At 42.5% G+C, this 16825-nt stretch overlaps 1 protein-coding gene across 3 annotated transcripts; it reads left to right on the forward strand.

Moving 5' to 3' along the window:
- The first annotated feature begins 858 nt into the window (after nucleotides 1-858).
- LOC124882801 (zinc finger protein 11-like) lies at nucleotides 859-16464 on the forward strand. Of its 3 annotated transcripts, none has more exons than XM_047389367.1 (9): nucleotides 859-1127; nucleotides 4108-4310; nucleotides 4439-4525; nucleotides 4628-4723; nucleotides 7257-7367; nucleotides 9593-9716; nucleotides 9804-10833; nucleotides 10964-11013; nucleotides 15045-16464. In XM_047389367.1, the coding sequence occupies exons 1-9, from the start codon at nucleotides 1094-1096 to the stop codon at nucleotides 16271-16273; spliced, it is 2964 nt and encodes a 987-aa protein (XP_047245323.1). In that variant the 5' UTR covers nucleotides 859-1093; the 3' UTR covers nucleotides 16274-16464. The 3 variants fall into 3 exon arrangements, with proteins under 3 accessions (XP_047245323.1, XP_047245324.1, XP_047245328.1); XM_047389368.1 differs by lacking the exon at nucleotides 859-1127 and adding an exon at nucleotides 1379-1464; XM_047389372.1 differs by lacking the exons at nucleotides 859-1127; nucleotides 4108-4310 and having other exon boundaries at nucleotides 4477-4525; nucleotides 7241-7367.
- The last annotated feature ends 361 nt before the right edge of the window (nucleotides 16465-16825 follow it).

Below are 16825 nucleotides of genomic sequence, written 5' to 3' on the forward strand. Positions count from 1 at the left end.
ATTCACCTTACTAATTGGTGATAACGACCTACTGGGTCCACTAGGAGGCACAGGATCTGATAGCATCCAATGGGGATGATAACTACTAATAACGGCCATTTAATGAGTTGATAACATTCGAAGCAGGTGAAAATATTGGCATTCAAATGTATAATTATGATTTTCAAACGGAAAATTTGTATTTTGAAGTACATCATTTTGTATTTTAAAGTCATAATTGGGGCTTTGAAACTCCCAGTTAGTTTTAATCCTAAAAGTTATGGATGTTAAACGTATAAATTCGAAATTTGTCTCATATTTGTGACTTTTTGTGATATTTTTGTGATATTTATACTAATAATATTTACTTTCATGCATTGTTATTTTGTATATGCTATGGCATTTAAACCCTTAATTATGATATTCGAATATCATCATGTCTGAACATGATAATTATGTTCAAAGATCGTTTAACATAATTATCATGTTCAGACTTATAATTGTCTTAAACATACAACTATAACTAAATTTGATAGGTATAAATTTAACAGTCATGATTCACTTTTTGTCTCGTATTTCTGAATTAACATTGAGTATGGCTTTTAAACTGAAATTTGTGGACTTATGAACGTCGCCTTTTTTATAAATGAAAATAGATTTCCTTTCGAGTGGCAGAAACTGCTTTTTGTTTTAAAAACACCTACGATAATGAAAAATAAATTTAATGTAAGCTCATGAATATTTATCCGTTGTTACAAAAACATTTCCTTGAAAACTAGGGAAAAAAGTAGTGGGTTTTTAATGCTATTCAACGAGTTACCAGCAGATGGAAGCACCAACATGGACAATATCAGAATCAACCAACAAATAAATAAAAGAAGAATTTTGTAACAACAATCCATTAGAATAATATAAACATTGGTTTTATTGATTAGAAAAGTCATCGGCTGTCTCCGTTTGAGTCTAACTTGAGGCTTTGGCAGCCGGACGTTGCATTAAGTGTTGTACTTTTCAGCTACGGGGAAATTATATCACGCATTGAATTGTGGCTAGTTTGCCAGATATCTGGAATCAAAATCAAAGCTACTGAAACTTTTCACCCCACCAAGAGAAAATGGATTCACACGTTTTCACGGACTTCTCCAAAGGTTGGTTCGTTTAAGAACCTAGTGTGGTTGAAAACTAATTTGTTGCAAAACATACAGGTAGTGACAGCAAGGATAAACATATATTTAATTTAGCCTTTAGCTTATTTCCATTGCTTGTCTTTGACATTTATTTCTCTAATATGTTCGCGTTGTTGGGGTCATCTCCTGATTGAGACGTAATCTTGGAATATTTGGGCTCCATTTATAAATGTAGCTGATTGTGTCTTCTCATTCTGCAGAGTTTGACTCACAAACACAGCGTCTTTGCTACTAGCAGCGTTTTAATGACGCACTCATGGGTGGCATTCAGAAGAACCCTCTGCTTCCAACAATAAAGGTTCTTAGCGACATTTTTGTCCAAAACATATTTAGAATAATTATGTACATTCTTTATATCTTATTGTATCATAATGCCCGGTTAACTTTAAGTGAAGGCATTTAACTATTTACATAAAATATGTTGGGGATTCTGAATGTTTATCCCTGGGGCTGTTTTTGTATAGTGCTAAAATACTAAGAACTGGCTTTTTTAGCTCTCATTATCTATAATTGTAATATTGATTATACATACTGTATTTCTGTTATTCTTTTTAATACTAATTTTTTAATACTAATTTTATTTATTGATATTTGTAAAAACCTCTAATAGAAAAAAACATTTAAAGCATATAAAAATGCCTTAAATGTAATATTAATATCAATCACATTAATAGTCTAATTTATTAGGAGATGGGCAGATACAAAAGTTAAAGTAAATAAATACCCCTTACATAATTTTATTTTGAATTTTGACAAAATATATTTATATCAAATTCATTCAATTAAGGATGTTTTCATCGAGATTTCTTGTCAAAATTGGTCCAATTAAATCATAGCAAGTTTGTTGATCCTCAGTATTAATTCATTACTAAACAACCCCTGGGCATGCTCCTGATGAGACGGCGGATGGTCTCCTGAGGGATCTTCTCCCAGACCTGGACTAAAGCAACTCCTGGATAGTCTGTGGTGCAACGTGACGTTGGTGGATGAAGCAAGACATGATGTCCCAGATGTGCTCAATCAGATTCAGGTCTGGAGAACGGGCGGGCCAGTCCATAGCTTCAATGTCTTCATCTTGCAGGAACTGCTGACACACTCCAGCCACATGAGATCTAGCATTGTCCTGCATTAGGAGTAACCCAGGGCCAACTGCACTAGCTTATGGTCTCACAAGGGGTCTGAGGATCTCATCTCGGTACCTAATGGCAGTCAGGCTACCTCTGACGAGCACATGGAGGGCTGTGCGGCCCTCTGAAGAAATGCCACCCCACACCATTACTGACCCACTGCCAAACCAGTCATGCTGAAGGATGTTGCAGGCAGCAGATCGCGCTCCATGGTGTCTCCAGACTGTGTCACGTCTGTCACAGGTGCTCAGTGTGAACCTGCTTTCATCTGTGAAGAGCACAGGGCACCAGTGGTGAATTTCCCAATCCTGGTGTTCTCTGGCAAATGCCAAGCGTCCTGCACGGTGTTGGGCTGTGAGCACAACCCCCATTTGTGGACGTCGGGTCCTCATACCATCCTCATGGAGTCAGTTTGTAACCGTTTGTGCAGACACATGCACATTTGTGGCCTGCTGGAGGTCATTTTGCAGGGCTCTGGCAGTGCTCCTCCTGTTCCTCCTTGCACAAAGGTGGCGGTAGCGGTCCTGCTGCTGGGTTGTTGCCCTCCTATGGCCTCCTCCACGTCTCCTGGTGTACTGGCCTGTCTCCTGGTAGCGCCTCCAGGCTCTGGACACGACGCTGACTGACACAGCAAACTTTCTTGCCACAGCTCGCATTGATGTGGCATCCTGGATGAGCTGCACTACCTGAGCCACTTGTGTGGGTTGTAGAGTCCGTCTCATGCTACCATGAGTGTGAAAGCACCACCAACATTCAAAAGTGACTGTGAAGGTACTGAGAAGTGGTCTGTGGTCCCCACCTGCAGAACCACTCCTTTATTGAGTGTGTCTTGCTAATCACCAAAGATTTCCCCCGTTGTCCATTCCATTTGCACAACATGTGAAATTGATTGTCAATCAGTGTTGCTTCCTAAGTGGACAGTTTGATTTCACAGAAGTTTGATTTACTTGGAGTTATATTGTGTTGTTTAAGTGTTCCCTTTATTTTTTGAGCAGTGTATATATCCTCGCTACTCAGGAGCCCTCCAAGGCAGTAAAGAAATCTTGATGTTGCAAGGGGGAATCAGCTATCCTCATTTTTCACTTTAAAATTGGTGCCATACCACAGACATTTTGAGAGATTCCACCCCATTATATACAATACCTGTTGGTGCACAGCAGCTAAACATTTTTAACCAGCTTACGAACAACAGATGTGAGGATTTGAGTGTTAGCAATTCCTAAACCAATGCATAAAAATGCTTTATTATAAAAAGGCTTCTCCTGAACATTTTGTTCAGTATTCTTACAAATTTATCTCAGACTGCCTCTGGTTTTAACACAGTCAAGATGGCACATGTGTTCCACTAATGCTGGTGGATGCATAGTCTGCATACAAAGGATCCTATTTAAAACACTTTGCTGCCACCTGGTGGTTGGAATTATACCCAAATATCCTTAGTTTCACTAATTTGCTAACTAAATACCTCCGTTCATGTCTGTTGTATGTGCTACATTCAAATGAGCTTTTTCTGCTTAACATAGCATGCCCTCCTCAGCAAAAACACTAAATTCATGTAGGCAGTGGGTACTGGTTAAATCAGTTTACATTTAACACTCTAAATATTAAGCTATGCGGTGGCTAGTTTCTGGCCAAGGAAGTAATGTGTGATTACATTGTGACAACGTAACATGCAGACTGCTCCATCACAAGCTAAAGGTCCCCTCAAACATTTACCAGCCACTTTACATATAGCTTTCCATGTACTTATCTTGTGAGACAGAGAAGATACTACTTTATATAACCATATAATAAATTATTTTGCTTGCTTTTAGATGATTTGTTATCTCTGGCATCGCTGCGCCTCCTGGTGCCCCCTCTGCAGCTCATGGCCGCCTCTATGTGGCAGGTGTTGAGGAAACAAGACATTATGAACTACTGGCAGGTATCAGACTTTGTGTCGCTGGTGGTGGACATGGTCCCAGAGCTACTGATGTTCAAGCATAGGACTCAACTGAATTTAGGATTAAGAGTTAGGGTGAGTACATGGGTTAGACATCTATGAAAAGCTTTTGAAACATTTTATGTCTTGGAAGATTGAGGTCACAAGTGATAGGTGAGTTTTGTTGTGATCACAGAAGTGATTTGGTCTTTTCTCTACACCAGTATATTATTGAGTTATGCCGAATTGAGCAGCCCAGTGAGATGATTCTGTCTTACTTGGACAAGATGACATCAACACATACCACTCTGGTAAAAACTGTAATTAAAATTTACCCATAACATTTTTTTCTCTTTCAGGCTATGGTCTAAATATTGATTGTTTTATGTATAATATTATATCCCATGTTGCAGGTAAAAGAATCAGATGATGAGTTGGTAAAACTGAACTTTCTCGAGTTGATTCAAATTCTTCTCAAGGATTCTGAAGAAAAAAATGACTTTTTTATGGTGAGACTTTTTACTTGTTCTATTTTAAAGTCCCATTTGGTTACTTTTAAAAATAAGAACAGCTAGCAACTTCATACAACAATGGTTTAGTAATGGGGTACCAATAATTGTTTTATAGAATGTAAATGGCTTAAAGATCTTTCATTTGAATTATTGATGTATACACCTGCAAGAAAAATAAATGCATCAGTTGAAAATATTTTTACTGAATTAAAGGGTAGCTCTTCATAAAACAGCCTGTACTTTCCCAGATTTCAGACATTACATCTCTGAACTTACAGTTTACTTTCTTGAATTTTCTAGAAATTAAGCAGGTGCTTTCTGGAACTGTCTTGACACTTACCAGGTACTTCTAATGAAATATTCCTTGAACCTACCAGATACTTTGCAAAACTTTCCTGGAACTTACTGGTCACTTTCCCACAACTTGAAGACACTTTTCTAGAGGTTACTGTAGAGATTACTTTCCAGAGCATACCAGGACTTAAAATTCCCCAGAATTCACCGGGAACCTTTAGGAACCAAGCTATGTCTTGAGGAGACTCGGTAGTTGCTATAAGATTTAAGAAAGTACTTGGTAAGTTTCAAGCCACTTTCAGATAATTGGTCGACAACAAAAACCCTTTATGGATCACTGTGACCCTTACATCATTCCAGCAGATCAGCTGCGATCACGGGCCATTCGTGCTTTCAGAGGACATGCAGCTTGGATTGTGTAACCAATTCAAGCTGCAAAGGACCGTGCCCTAAAACGCTTAGCATTGGTTCTTGGAAAGTAACCTCTAAGCTTGAGAAAAGTACAGGCTGTTGTGTGCAGTGCTAACAAATACAGGTCCTTCTCAAAATATTAGCATATTGTGATAAAGTTCATTATTTTCCATAATGTCATGATGAAAATTTAACATTCATATATTTTAGATTCATTGCACACTAACTGAAATATTTCAGGTCCTTTATTGTCTTAATACGGATGATTGTGGCATACAGCTCATGAAAACCCAAAATTCTTGTCTCACAAAATTAGCATATTTCATCCGACCAATAAAAGAAAAGGGTTTTTAATACAAAAAACGTCAACCTTCAAATAATCATGTACAGTTATGCACTCAATACTTGGTCGGGAATCCTTTGGCAGAAATGACTGCTTCAATGCGGCGTGGCATAGAGGCAATCAGCCTGTGGCACTGCTGAAGTCTTATGGAGGCCCAGGGTGCTTCGATAGCGGCCTTTAGCTCATCCAGAGTGTTGGGTCTTGAGTCTCTCAACGTTCTCTTCACAATATCCCACAGATTCTCTATGGGGTTCAGGTCAGGAGAGTTGGCAGGCCAATTGAGCACAGTGATACCATGGTCAGTAAACCATTTACCAGTGGTTTTGGCACTGTGAGCAGGCAGGTGCCAGGTCGTGCTGAAAAATGAAATCTTCATCTCCATAAAGCTTTTCAGCAGATGGAAGCATGAAGTGCTCCACAATCTCCTGATAGCTAGCTGCATTGACCTTGCCCTTGATAAAACACAGTGGACCAACACCAGCAGCTGACACGGCACCCCAGACCATCACTGACTGTGGGTACTTGACACTGGACTTCTGGCATTTTGGCATTTCCTTCTCCCCAGTCTTCCTCCAGACTCTGGCACCTTGATTTCCGAATGACATGCAGAATTTGCTTTCATCCGAAAAAAGTACTTTGGACCACTGAGCAACAGTCCAGTGCTGCTTCTCTGTAGCCCAGGTCAGGCGCTTCTGCTGCTGTTTCTGGTTCAAAAGTGGCTTGACCTGGGGAATGCGGCACCTGTAGCCCATTTCCTGCACACGCCTGTGCACGGTGGCTCTGGATGTTTCTACTCCAGACTCAGTCCACTGCTTCCACAGGTCCCCCAAGGTCTGGAATCGGCCCTTCTCCACAATCTTCCTCAGGGTCCGGTCACCTCTTCTCGTGCAGCGTTTTCTGCCACACTTTTTCCTTCCCACAGACTTCCCACTGAGGTGCCTTGATACAGCACTCTGGGAACAGCCTATTCGTTCAGAAATTTCTTTTTGTGTCTTACCCTCTTGCTTGAGGGTGTCAATAGTGGCCTTCTGGACAGCAGTCAGGTCGGCAGTCTTACCCATGATTGGGGTTTCTAGTGATGAACCAGGCTGGGAGTTTTAAAGGCCTCAGGAATCTTTTGCAGGTGTTTAGAGTTAACTCGTTGATTCAGATGATTAGGTTCATAGCTCGTTTAGAGACCCTTTTAATGATATGCTAATTTTGTGAGATAGGAATTTTGGGTTTTCATGAGCTGTATGCCAAAATCATCCGTATTAAGACAATAAAAGACCTGAAATATTTCAGTTAGTGTTCAATGAATCTAAAATATATGAATGTTAAATTTTCATCATGACATTATGGAAAATAATTAACTTTATCACAATATGCTAATATTTTGAGAAGGACCTGTAATGTAATATTTTTGTAAAAGCAGAAAGCCTCTGAAAAGTCAGCATTTTTTGCCATGTAATTGTTTTTCCTCACAGTTTCTTTGGTTTAAAGGAGATCTTCCCTGCAAAGTACGGTCCTCAATATGACAGTGACTTGCAGAAGCTGTTCGCAGAGTTTCTCTGCCGACTCTCTCAGCTGTTGCCAGTTCCTGACCTGCAGCAGGTGAGAGATGACTCTAAAGACAGATCAGACCTGCAAACTGTACCAAAGAGTGTTTTATCTAGAACATAAAGTATGATTTCATGAAAGAAATTTGATTTTTATGGGGAAGTTCTTCATTACAGAGAAATTGATTCCTCAACGGTGCCTTAAACATGCCAATAGAAGGTGCAAGTAACTAAGAACATCACTGCAATCTCAAAATTGACAAAAACTATCTTAATGACACCCAAGACTGTGTTTGGTGAAGAGCCTTGAGACAACAATTGTTGTTAATCAGCGCTATAGACGGAAATTGAATTGAAAATATTTCATGGACTGATAAGGCAGCGTTGAACTACATGGGCGTGCATTATTGTAAATGTCCTGTTAAATTAATAAATTCATAAATCATACCGATAGTGTGGTAGTCTGTTCCTCTTCAACTTCAGGACCTGTAATTCATAGAACTATGAGTTTTGATCATTACCAGAAAATCCTGATAAGGGAACGTCCCACCATCAGTTTGTCACCTTAAGCTTTAACTCCAGTAAAGGGTGGAGGGGTTCCCCATGATTGTATCTACTAGAGTACCAAAACTGACTATGCTGTCGGTTAACTTTTAAAATGTGTTTAATTAATTTCTGTGAACAGGACGTAATCCATACATCTCTCTACACACAGATCTGAACTTTCTTTCATTCATTCATCTTCTATACTGCTTATTCCATAGTGGGTCACGGGGGAGCTGGTGCCGATCTCCAGCGGTTTACGGGCAAGAGGCAGGGTAAACCGGTCGCCAATCCATCACAGGACAACACAGAGACATACAGGACAAACATCCATGCACACATTCATTCACACCTAAAGGCCATTTAGAGAGACCAATTAACTTAACAGATCTGAACAATTAAAATACAGGGGTTGGACAATGAAACTGAAACACCTGGTTTTAGACCACAATAATTTATTAGTATGGTGTAGGGCCTCCATTTGCGGCCAATACAGCGTCAATTTGTCTTGGGAATGACATATACAAGTCCTGTACAGTGGTCAGAGGGATTTTAAGCCATTCTTCTTGCAGGATAGTGGCCAGATCACTACGTGATACTGGTGGAGGAAAACATTTCCTGGCTCGCTCCTCCAAAACACTCCAAAGTGACTTAATAATATTTAGATCTGGTGACTGTGCAGGCCATGGGAGATGTTCAACTTCACTTTCATGTTCATCAAACCAATCTTTCACCAGTCTTGCTGTGTGTATTGGTGCACCGCCTTCAGGATACAATGTTTGGCCTCAAGAATGGTTCAGTAGTCCTTGGCAGTGACGCGCCCATCTAGCACAAGTATTGGGCCAAGGGAATGCCATGATATGGCAGTCCAAACCATCACTGATCCACCCCCATGCTTCACTCTGGGCATGCAACAGTCTGGGTGGTACGCTTCTTTGGGGCTTCTCCACACCGTAACTCTGCCGGATGTGGGGAAAACAGTAAAGGTGGACTCATCAGAGAACAATACATGTTTCACATTGTCCACACCCAAGATTTGCGCTCCTTGCACCATTGAAACCGACGTTTGGCATTGGCATGATTGACCAAAGGTTTGGCTATAGCAGCCCGGCCGTGTATATTGACACTGTGGAGCTCCCGATGGACAGTTCTGGAGAGTTCAGGAGAGTTGAGGTGCACATTTAATTCTGCCGTGATTTGGGCAGCCGTGGTTTTATGTTTTTTGGATGCAATCCGGGTCCACAGTTAATCCTGTTGGATGTGGTTCGTCGTTCTTGGTGGTATGCTGACATTACCCTGGATACCGTGGCTCTTGATACATCACAAAGACTTGCTGTCTTGGTCACAGATGCGCCAGCAAGACGTGCACCAACAATTTGTCCTCTTTTGAACTCTGGTATGTCACCCATAATTTTGTGTGCATTTCAATATTTTGAGCAAAACTGTGCTCTTACCCTGCTAATTGAACCTTCACACTCTGCTCTTACTGGTGCAATGTGCAATCAATGAAGACTGGCTACCAGGCTGGTCCAATTTAGCCTTGAAACCTCCCACACTAAAATGACAGGTGTTTCAGTTTCATTGTCCAACCCCTGTACATGGATGGTTTGTTCTGTTATTTGCTCGTTCGTTGTGTTTATTTTTGTATTGTCTCCTATGAAATCAAAATGAGGCCATTTGTAACGACTGAATTAGAAGTTAAATATTGTGAATATTGCTGTCATACATTTTCCTCAGACTGTTTACTGGCTTGGAGCGGAGGGTTTTCTATTGGAGGACTGTTTACAGACTGTCACTGAGCCCACAGGCCTGAAAAATCTGCTGCAGCATCACAAGAACCTCAGGCATTTAGACCAACATGGTAGGTCACTTCTTTTAACTGCATATTTGTAAACCGATGGAGCTAACCTTAGGTTTCTTTTTTTTTGTTATCTTTTTTTTCATACAGTACCACCTGCTAGTATGGGTGATAACATCCTCTCCTCACTTTGTGCCGTTCCCCCACGGAGACTGGCAGAAACCGGCGAGCAACCCAACTATTCGGGTCCACTGCAAGACCTCCGTGTTGAAACACAATCTGTACCAGAAATAATGGAAATAGTTACAGTTTCTGATAACTCAGAGGTTGAAGTAGATGCGAGCACCAACGCTGAAGTAGTGACAGAAGAAAACAGCTCTGAAGAAAAAGAAGACACAGTAGCTGAACATTCTGTAGCCGTATCTTTGGAGAAGTCAAATGAAGAGGAGCCAGAAAGAGAAGCAACAAAACTTCCATCCTCTTCTCAATGTAAAACTGTTGCAGGACCACATGACTGCCCCCACTGTGAGAAGAAATTTAAGTTTGCCTCTTCGTTGCTGGCACACAGCGTCATCCACACAGGCGAACGCCCTTACTGCTGCACTGACTGCGGCCGCTGCTTCTCCTTCAGGCAGTCCCTTGACAGGCACAGACGCACCCACAAAAATGGCCGCACCTACGACTGCGTCATCTGTGGGGAGACTTTCCAGTCTGTAGCAGCCCACACACAGCACAGGCAAACACATACGGAACATGGCGTGTACTCGTGCCATCTTTGCAATAAGACATTTAGCTGGAAGCTGGCCCTTGCAAGGCACTTAAAGACTCACACCAATGATGGCAACTCAGAAAAGCTCAAAGACAGCTCCAGGGATGTACAAAAGACTGAAAAAGCTCTGGATGTCAACGAAGATGAGGCTGAACCCACAGATCCGGACTGTCTGGTGGAAGTAGGGGATCAGCATCCACTGAGGTGGGAGTGTCAGAGTGGTGATCCCCCCTCCTCTGAATCTATGCGAGACAATGGTATCAAACAACTGAAGGTCCGCACCAGTGAACGCAAACGTCGACCCACTATGAAGATCCTGGCGATAAATTTACAGAAGCACAGGGCCACTAATCAAAGGAACGAGTGCAGCAGGGTCAACCCTTCTGCACCGAGACCTTTACCTATCATTAGGTAAAATCACCTCTCAGTGTTGGTCTTTCATTTTAGATTTTGTTACACTGGCACTTTCCTGAGTCCATTTACCCTAAAACCTTAGTTGACAAAGAATTGAAAACTAGTGTTCATTTTTCCTCTGTTACAGTTTGGAGCACTCCTATGGATCACCTATGGTCTCAAAGCAAGGTGATAAAGGTAGCTATTCATTTTCAGAAATGCTGTTGTGAATTTTTTCTTCACAACTATGACATAATCAGTAAAGTTCAAAAAAGTTTATTTAAATGCAATGTTTTCTCATCTTATTGGGAACATAGCTTTACAAATTAAATTCCATGTTGTATTAAAGAAGAATCAGTATAGACTCAGTACAGTCATTTTGTTCTTAAAATACTGCTGATGGCATGTACTGTATGTTTGTAGCAAAAATAATATAAATGCAGAAAATCCTCAAACGTCAAGTCTGGAAAAGAATGAAATTCTCAAATGGGAAATATTTACAACCGCTGGTAACAAAAACATCGAGGAAGCCTCCATTATCCCACATGTATGGGAGCATTTCGCTATGGAAAAATAAAACCTAGAGTGATGCAACAAGAAACAATTTGTAAGTGCTAGCTAGCCATTAGCTGCTAACAATGCCAACATTGGGATCTGCCTTTGAGCTTCCTGTCGTGCTAAACTACAGGACACTTTCAGTTTTTTTTTAAAGAGCCTGGATTGAATCTGATCATTATGAGATGACTGGATAATGACACCGGACAGAGAAATTTTAAACCATATTGTTGCATTTCTTAAATCTATCTTATATTTGTGAAAAATGAAAAGAGGAGAACTTTCATTGTTTTTTGGCATCGGGACACCGATGAAATGAAAGTGTGATTACATTCAGAATTTTTTATGTGAATACAGATCTGCCCAATAACACTACTGATCCTTTTCACCTTTTTTGTTCCTGCACACCCGTACTCGTCATATTCCGCTTATCCAGGATAGGGTCGCGGGGGCAGCAGACTCAGCAGAGACACCCAGAAACCTCCTCCAGCTCCTCTGGGGAGGAGCCCAAGGCGTTCCCAGGCCAGCCGAGAGACATAGTCCCTCCAGCATGACCTGGGCCTCCTCCCGGTGGGACGTGCCTGGAACATCTCCTGAGGAAGGCGTTCAGGACGCATCCGGTATAGATGCCCGAGCCAACTCAACTGGCTCCTCTCGATGTGGAGGAGCAGCAGCTCTACTCCGAGCCCCTCCCGAATGGCCGAACTCCTCACCCTATCTCTAAGGGAGGAAGCTCATTTCAGCCGCAATGCTTATTCCTTAATTTCCCTTTTGTATAAATGAATACCGGGTACACAAACAGTAATTCATCCGTACTTAACTCAGTGCATATGATCCATGATCGTATGACACCTTTGGATCCAGTTTGAAGAGTTTATGTCTGTTTGCCAGCAAAGAGACATTAGCGCGCTGCCTCTCCTGCCAGCCTCGCACGGAGTCCGGGTGGAAGAGAAAGGACCGTTGGAAAGGGGGTGCCTTTAATACAGCCAGTGGCATCATGGGAAGTCCGCTGCTACCCCCCTTCCAAATGTTGGAAGTAGGTTAAATGCAATTTATTTTGAAAGTTACAGAAAAGTTTGTACCGCATCTTTCATGTTGTAATCCATGGCTGTGGGGTCCCAACACCCCACAGGGCATCATGAGGGACACAGTCGAATGCTTTCTCCAGGTCCACAAAACACATGTGGACCGGTTGGGCAAACTCCCACGAACCCTCAAGTACCTTGTAGAGGGTGTAGAGCTGGTCCAGTGTTCCACGGCCGGGACGAAAACCACACTGCTCCTCCTGAAGCCGATGTTTGATTATCGGCCGGACTCTCCTCTGCAATACCCTGGCATAGGCCTTACCAGGGAGGCTGAGGAGTGTGATCCCCCTGCAGTTGGAACACACCCTCCGGTCACCCTTCTTATGAAGGGGGACCACCACCCCAGTCTGCCAGTCCAGAGGCACTGTCCCCGACCGCCACGCAATGTTGAAGAGGCATGTCAACCATGACATCCCCACAACATCCAGAGATTTGAGGTACTCAGGGCAGATCTCATCCACCCCCGAAGCCCTGCCCCCGCTGAGCTTTTTAACCACCTTGGTGACTTCAGCCTGGGTGAAGTGTGTTCCTGCACACTTGTTTTTATAATCGTCTTCTGACAAAACAAGAGTTGTCCTGCAATTTTAGCTTTTTTTACATGTAGAAAGCTCAGAAAGAAACTACAGAACGTCTATGGGTTTTCTGTTCCGTTCTGATCTTCTTGCCTCTAGAGTGACACAGCACCACTAAAAATTGCTAAAGTGGATCATTAGATGGAAAGGTAGATTAATTAGAGTGCACGGGTCTAAATCTTGGTTGATAATTTTCTGCTTACTAGTGTGTCTTGCAGGTGTAGAACATCCACAAGGTGTAAAACACTAGATCTATATTTAATTCCCAAAGACAACCTACCAAGTTGAGCCAGAAGAAATGTCTCGATGCCGACAGAAATTTGAAAGAGCTGACATGTTCAGAAAGGGTCCAAGAGAGCATAATAGGTGGAAGCACAAGCAAACTGGAGTGTCTAACGGTTAACATGGATAGTAGCATGGTGAAAATCTAAGCCCTGTTGAACTCCAAGTTCTGGTAATCCTGTCTAATAGGCCTACAAGGTATCCTCTAAATCTAGGGACCCTGACTCTATTTTGACTGACATCTGGATCAGCATCTACTTGTAATGCTGGGGCTTCACTTATTGTCTCACCACTTGACAGGCTAGATCTGGTACATCAAGTAATTTACATATATTACGTACAAACACTGGTCTGCAGTTACCACATTAAGTCCAGATTGGATTAATCCTTCTGTTAGCTTAACTTGGTGCTTGTTTTTGACAGTGGGTGTAGTTTTGGTTCTTGAGAACTTAAAAAGCTACCTTAGATATCAAGTTTTTTGTCTATAGTGAAACAATAGAAAGTACTTACCGTATTTTCCGCACTATAAGGCGCACCGGATTATAAGGCGCACCTTCAATGAATGGCCTATTTTAGAACTTTTTTCATATATAGGGCGCACCAGATTATAAGGCGCATAGAATAGAAGCTACTGCAGTCAAACGTTTGACTGGGGTTGCGTTATGCATCCACTAGATGGAGCTGTGCTAAAGAGAATGTCAACAAAACAGTCAGATAAGTCAGTCAGTCAAACTTTATTAATACACTACAAACCAGCGTTCTGATAACTCCATTCACTCTCATGGTAAGGTCTCCTCTACATAGAATTCTATTGAATAGAGCCAACCGCACGTTAGGAATGCATTGGAGTCTATGAAGTTGAAGTTGAAATCAAACGTTAGTTAAAACGTGAAAGGGAACTTTTCCCTGATTCAGTAAACACGTAAAAGAAACAGTTTGATGCACTAAATCAAACGTTAGTACTGTTAACCTTTCCTGTTTCTGTCCCCTGACCGTAGTCTGATGACACAGGGGAGACGCTTTCTCCAGGGCCGAAGTTACTAGTTTCCTCGGGGTTAACTCCCTCACTCATACGTTGCTGAGTTGAGCATGAAGAAACAGCATCAAAACACTGAGTTGTTGACGAGATTCGGGGTTCTTTTTAATGACTTTGCAGCACGTAAAAACACAGGGCTTACAGACTCATACACCGCTGCTCCGGTCGCCGTCTCTACCCACCCCACACACACAATAATACCGACGTCACTCCTTCACTCTTGATTCTCAGCTACGGCAGCACACAGCGCCACCTCTGTCCGGAGGAGTAATGTCAACATCTTCCATACACACACACGAAACATACACCCCACACACTGAGCTTCTAATCACATATAGTTCAGGCAATTCCTGCAACAGTACATTCAAACGTTATACACACACAAGTGGTGTTGGACTAGGAGTAAGCACAGTACAGGTGTTTACCGCTATTACTTCGGCGACACCCCTGACTACGGTAACCGTAATGCTGCAAGCGGTGCGGCTTTGTAGTTTACCAGTCGTACTGAAACATTTTGACAGAGCACCGTGTACAACCAGTATGGATCAACCAATTAACCAATTGATCCATATATAAGGCGCTCCGGATTACAAGGCGTACTGTCATTTTTTGAACAAATTAAAGGTTTTTAAGTGCGCCTTATAGTGCGGAAAATACGGTACTTGTATTTATATTAAAACGTGTTTTTTGTACCACCAGGTTGTCCACCAGATGCTTCAGTAGTTGCTTTCTCCTGTCCTCAGTGCCCCTTCCAGCACTCAGAGGAAGGGCAAGTCCTGCAGCACATTAACAAAGTTCACCTCACTGATACTGCAGATCAACACGGACACTTAAGCTGTGCAGACTGTGGAAAGGTCTTCAGGTTCCACTCCTTACTGAAAGCCCACCAGCGCGTGCACACAGGTGAGCAGCCGTTTTCATGCTCCCAGTGTGGACGGCAGTTCTCCTTCAAGCAGTCACTGGAGAGGCACAAGCAGACACACTCATCTGAAAACAAGTTCTCATGTTTGTTCTGCGGGGAGCAGTTCAAGTCGGCGGCAGAACAAACTAGGCATGAGAGCGGCCACTTAGAGGATGGGGACTATCAGTGCTCAGAGTGCGGTCAGACGTTCAGCTGGAAGGCTGTATTTGTGAAGCACCTTAAGACCCATGGAGTGGATGCTGCCGAGGTGGAAGACTCATACAAGTGCTCTAACTGTGACCTGGGCTTTAGCTGTGAAAGACACCTGAACAAGCACATCCTTACCCACAAAGAGGAAAAACTTCACAGATGTAACTGTGGGAAGAGCTTTCCTTACCGGGCAGCTCTCACCGCCCACCAACGGACACATCAAAGAGAGCGGCCGCACATATGCACACAGTGTGGGAAGGGCTTCCTCTATAAGGGTGGGTTGTTGAGCCACATGAAGATCCATTCTGAGGAAATGCCCTTCATGTGCTCATTCTGCGGCAAGAGCTTCAAGAGGGAGCGCAACATGAAGAAGCACGAGCGCTGCCACACCAGGGAAAACATCTTTAACTGCTCGCAGTGCGACAGGAGCTTCGTGTACAAGGCCACCTTAATCAGACACGAACTGACGCATTCGGGCGAGAGGCCGTACCTTTGCTCCGACTGCGGCAAGGGTTTCTTCTCGCACGCGGAGCTCTTAAAGCACGAGCGCTTCCACACAGGCCACAAGCCATTTCAGTGTCCTCAGTGTGGCAAGAAATTCACTCAGTCCTGCTACCTGACCATCCATCTGCGCTACCATACGGGGGCCCGGCCGTACTCCTGCTCCGAATGCGACAAGAGCTTCCTGAGCGCCAACCGGCTAAAGAGACACCAGCGGACGCATTCTGGGGAAAAGCCTTATCCGTGTTTAGAATGTGGAAAGGGATTCAGGCAGTCCTATCATCTTAAAACACATCTACGGACACATCTGTCATAAATACATCATCTAATAATTAAGACTCCAAATGCTAAAGCATACAACTCCCTCCAGACCTATTGGCATCCATGGTAAATATGTGTAAAAGGCTTTATAAATATACAGGTCCTTCTCAAAATATTAGCATATTGTGATAAAGTTCATTATTTTCCATAATGTAATGATGAAAATTTAACCTTCATATATTTTAGATTCATTGCACACTAACTGAAATATTTCAGGTCTTTTATTGTCATAATACGGATGATTTTGGCATACAGCTCATGAAAACCAAAAATTCCTATCTCACAAAATTAGCATATCATTAAAAGGGTCTCTAAACGAGCTATGAACCTAATCACCTGAATCAACGAGTTAACTCTAAACACCTGCAAAAGATTCCTGAGGCCTTTAAAACTCCCAGCCTGGTTCATCACTCAAAACCCCAATCATGGGTAAGACTGCCGACCTGACTGCTGTCCAGAAGGCCACTATTGACACCCTCAAGCAAGAGGGTAAAACACAGAAAGAAATTTCTGAACGAATAGGCTGTTCCCAGAGTGCTGTATCAAG

Source organism: Girardinichthys multiradiatus, chromosome 17 (genome assembly GCF_021462225.1).
Source record: "Girardinichthys multiradiatus isolate DD_20200921_A chromosome 17, DD_fGirMul_XY1, whole genome shotgun sequence".
Classification (NCBI taxonomy): Eukaryota; Metazoa; Chordata; class Actinopteri; order Cyprinodontiformes; family Goodeidae; genus Girardinichthys; species Girardinichthys multiradiatus.

Coding starts and splice junctions, on each gene's coding strand:
- LOC124882801 (XM_047389367.1), top strand. CDS start 1,094: ATGGATTCACACGTTTTCACGGACTTCTCCAAAG. Junction 1,128..4,107: donor TTTCACGGACTTCTCCAAAG/GTTGGTTCGTTT, acceptor GCTTGCTTTTAG/ATGATTTGTTATCTCTGGCA. Junction 4,724..7,256: donor AAAAAAATGACTTTTTTATG/GTGAGACTTTTT, acceptor TTTGGTTTAAAG/GAGATCTTCCCTGCAAAGTA.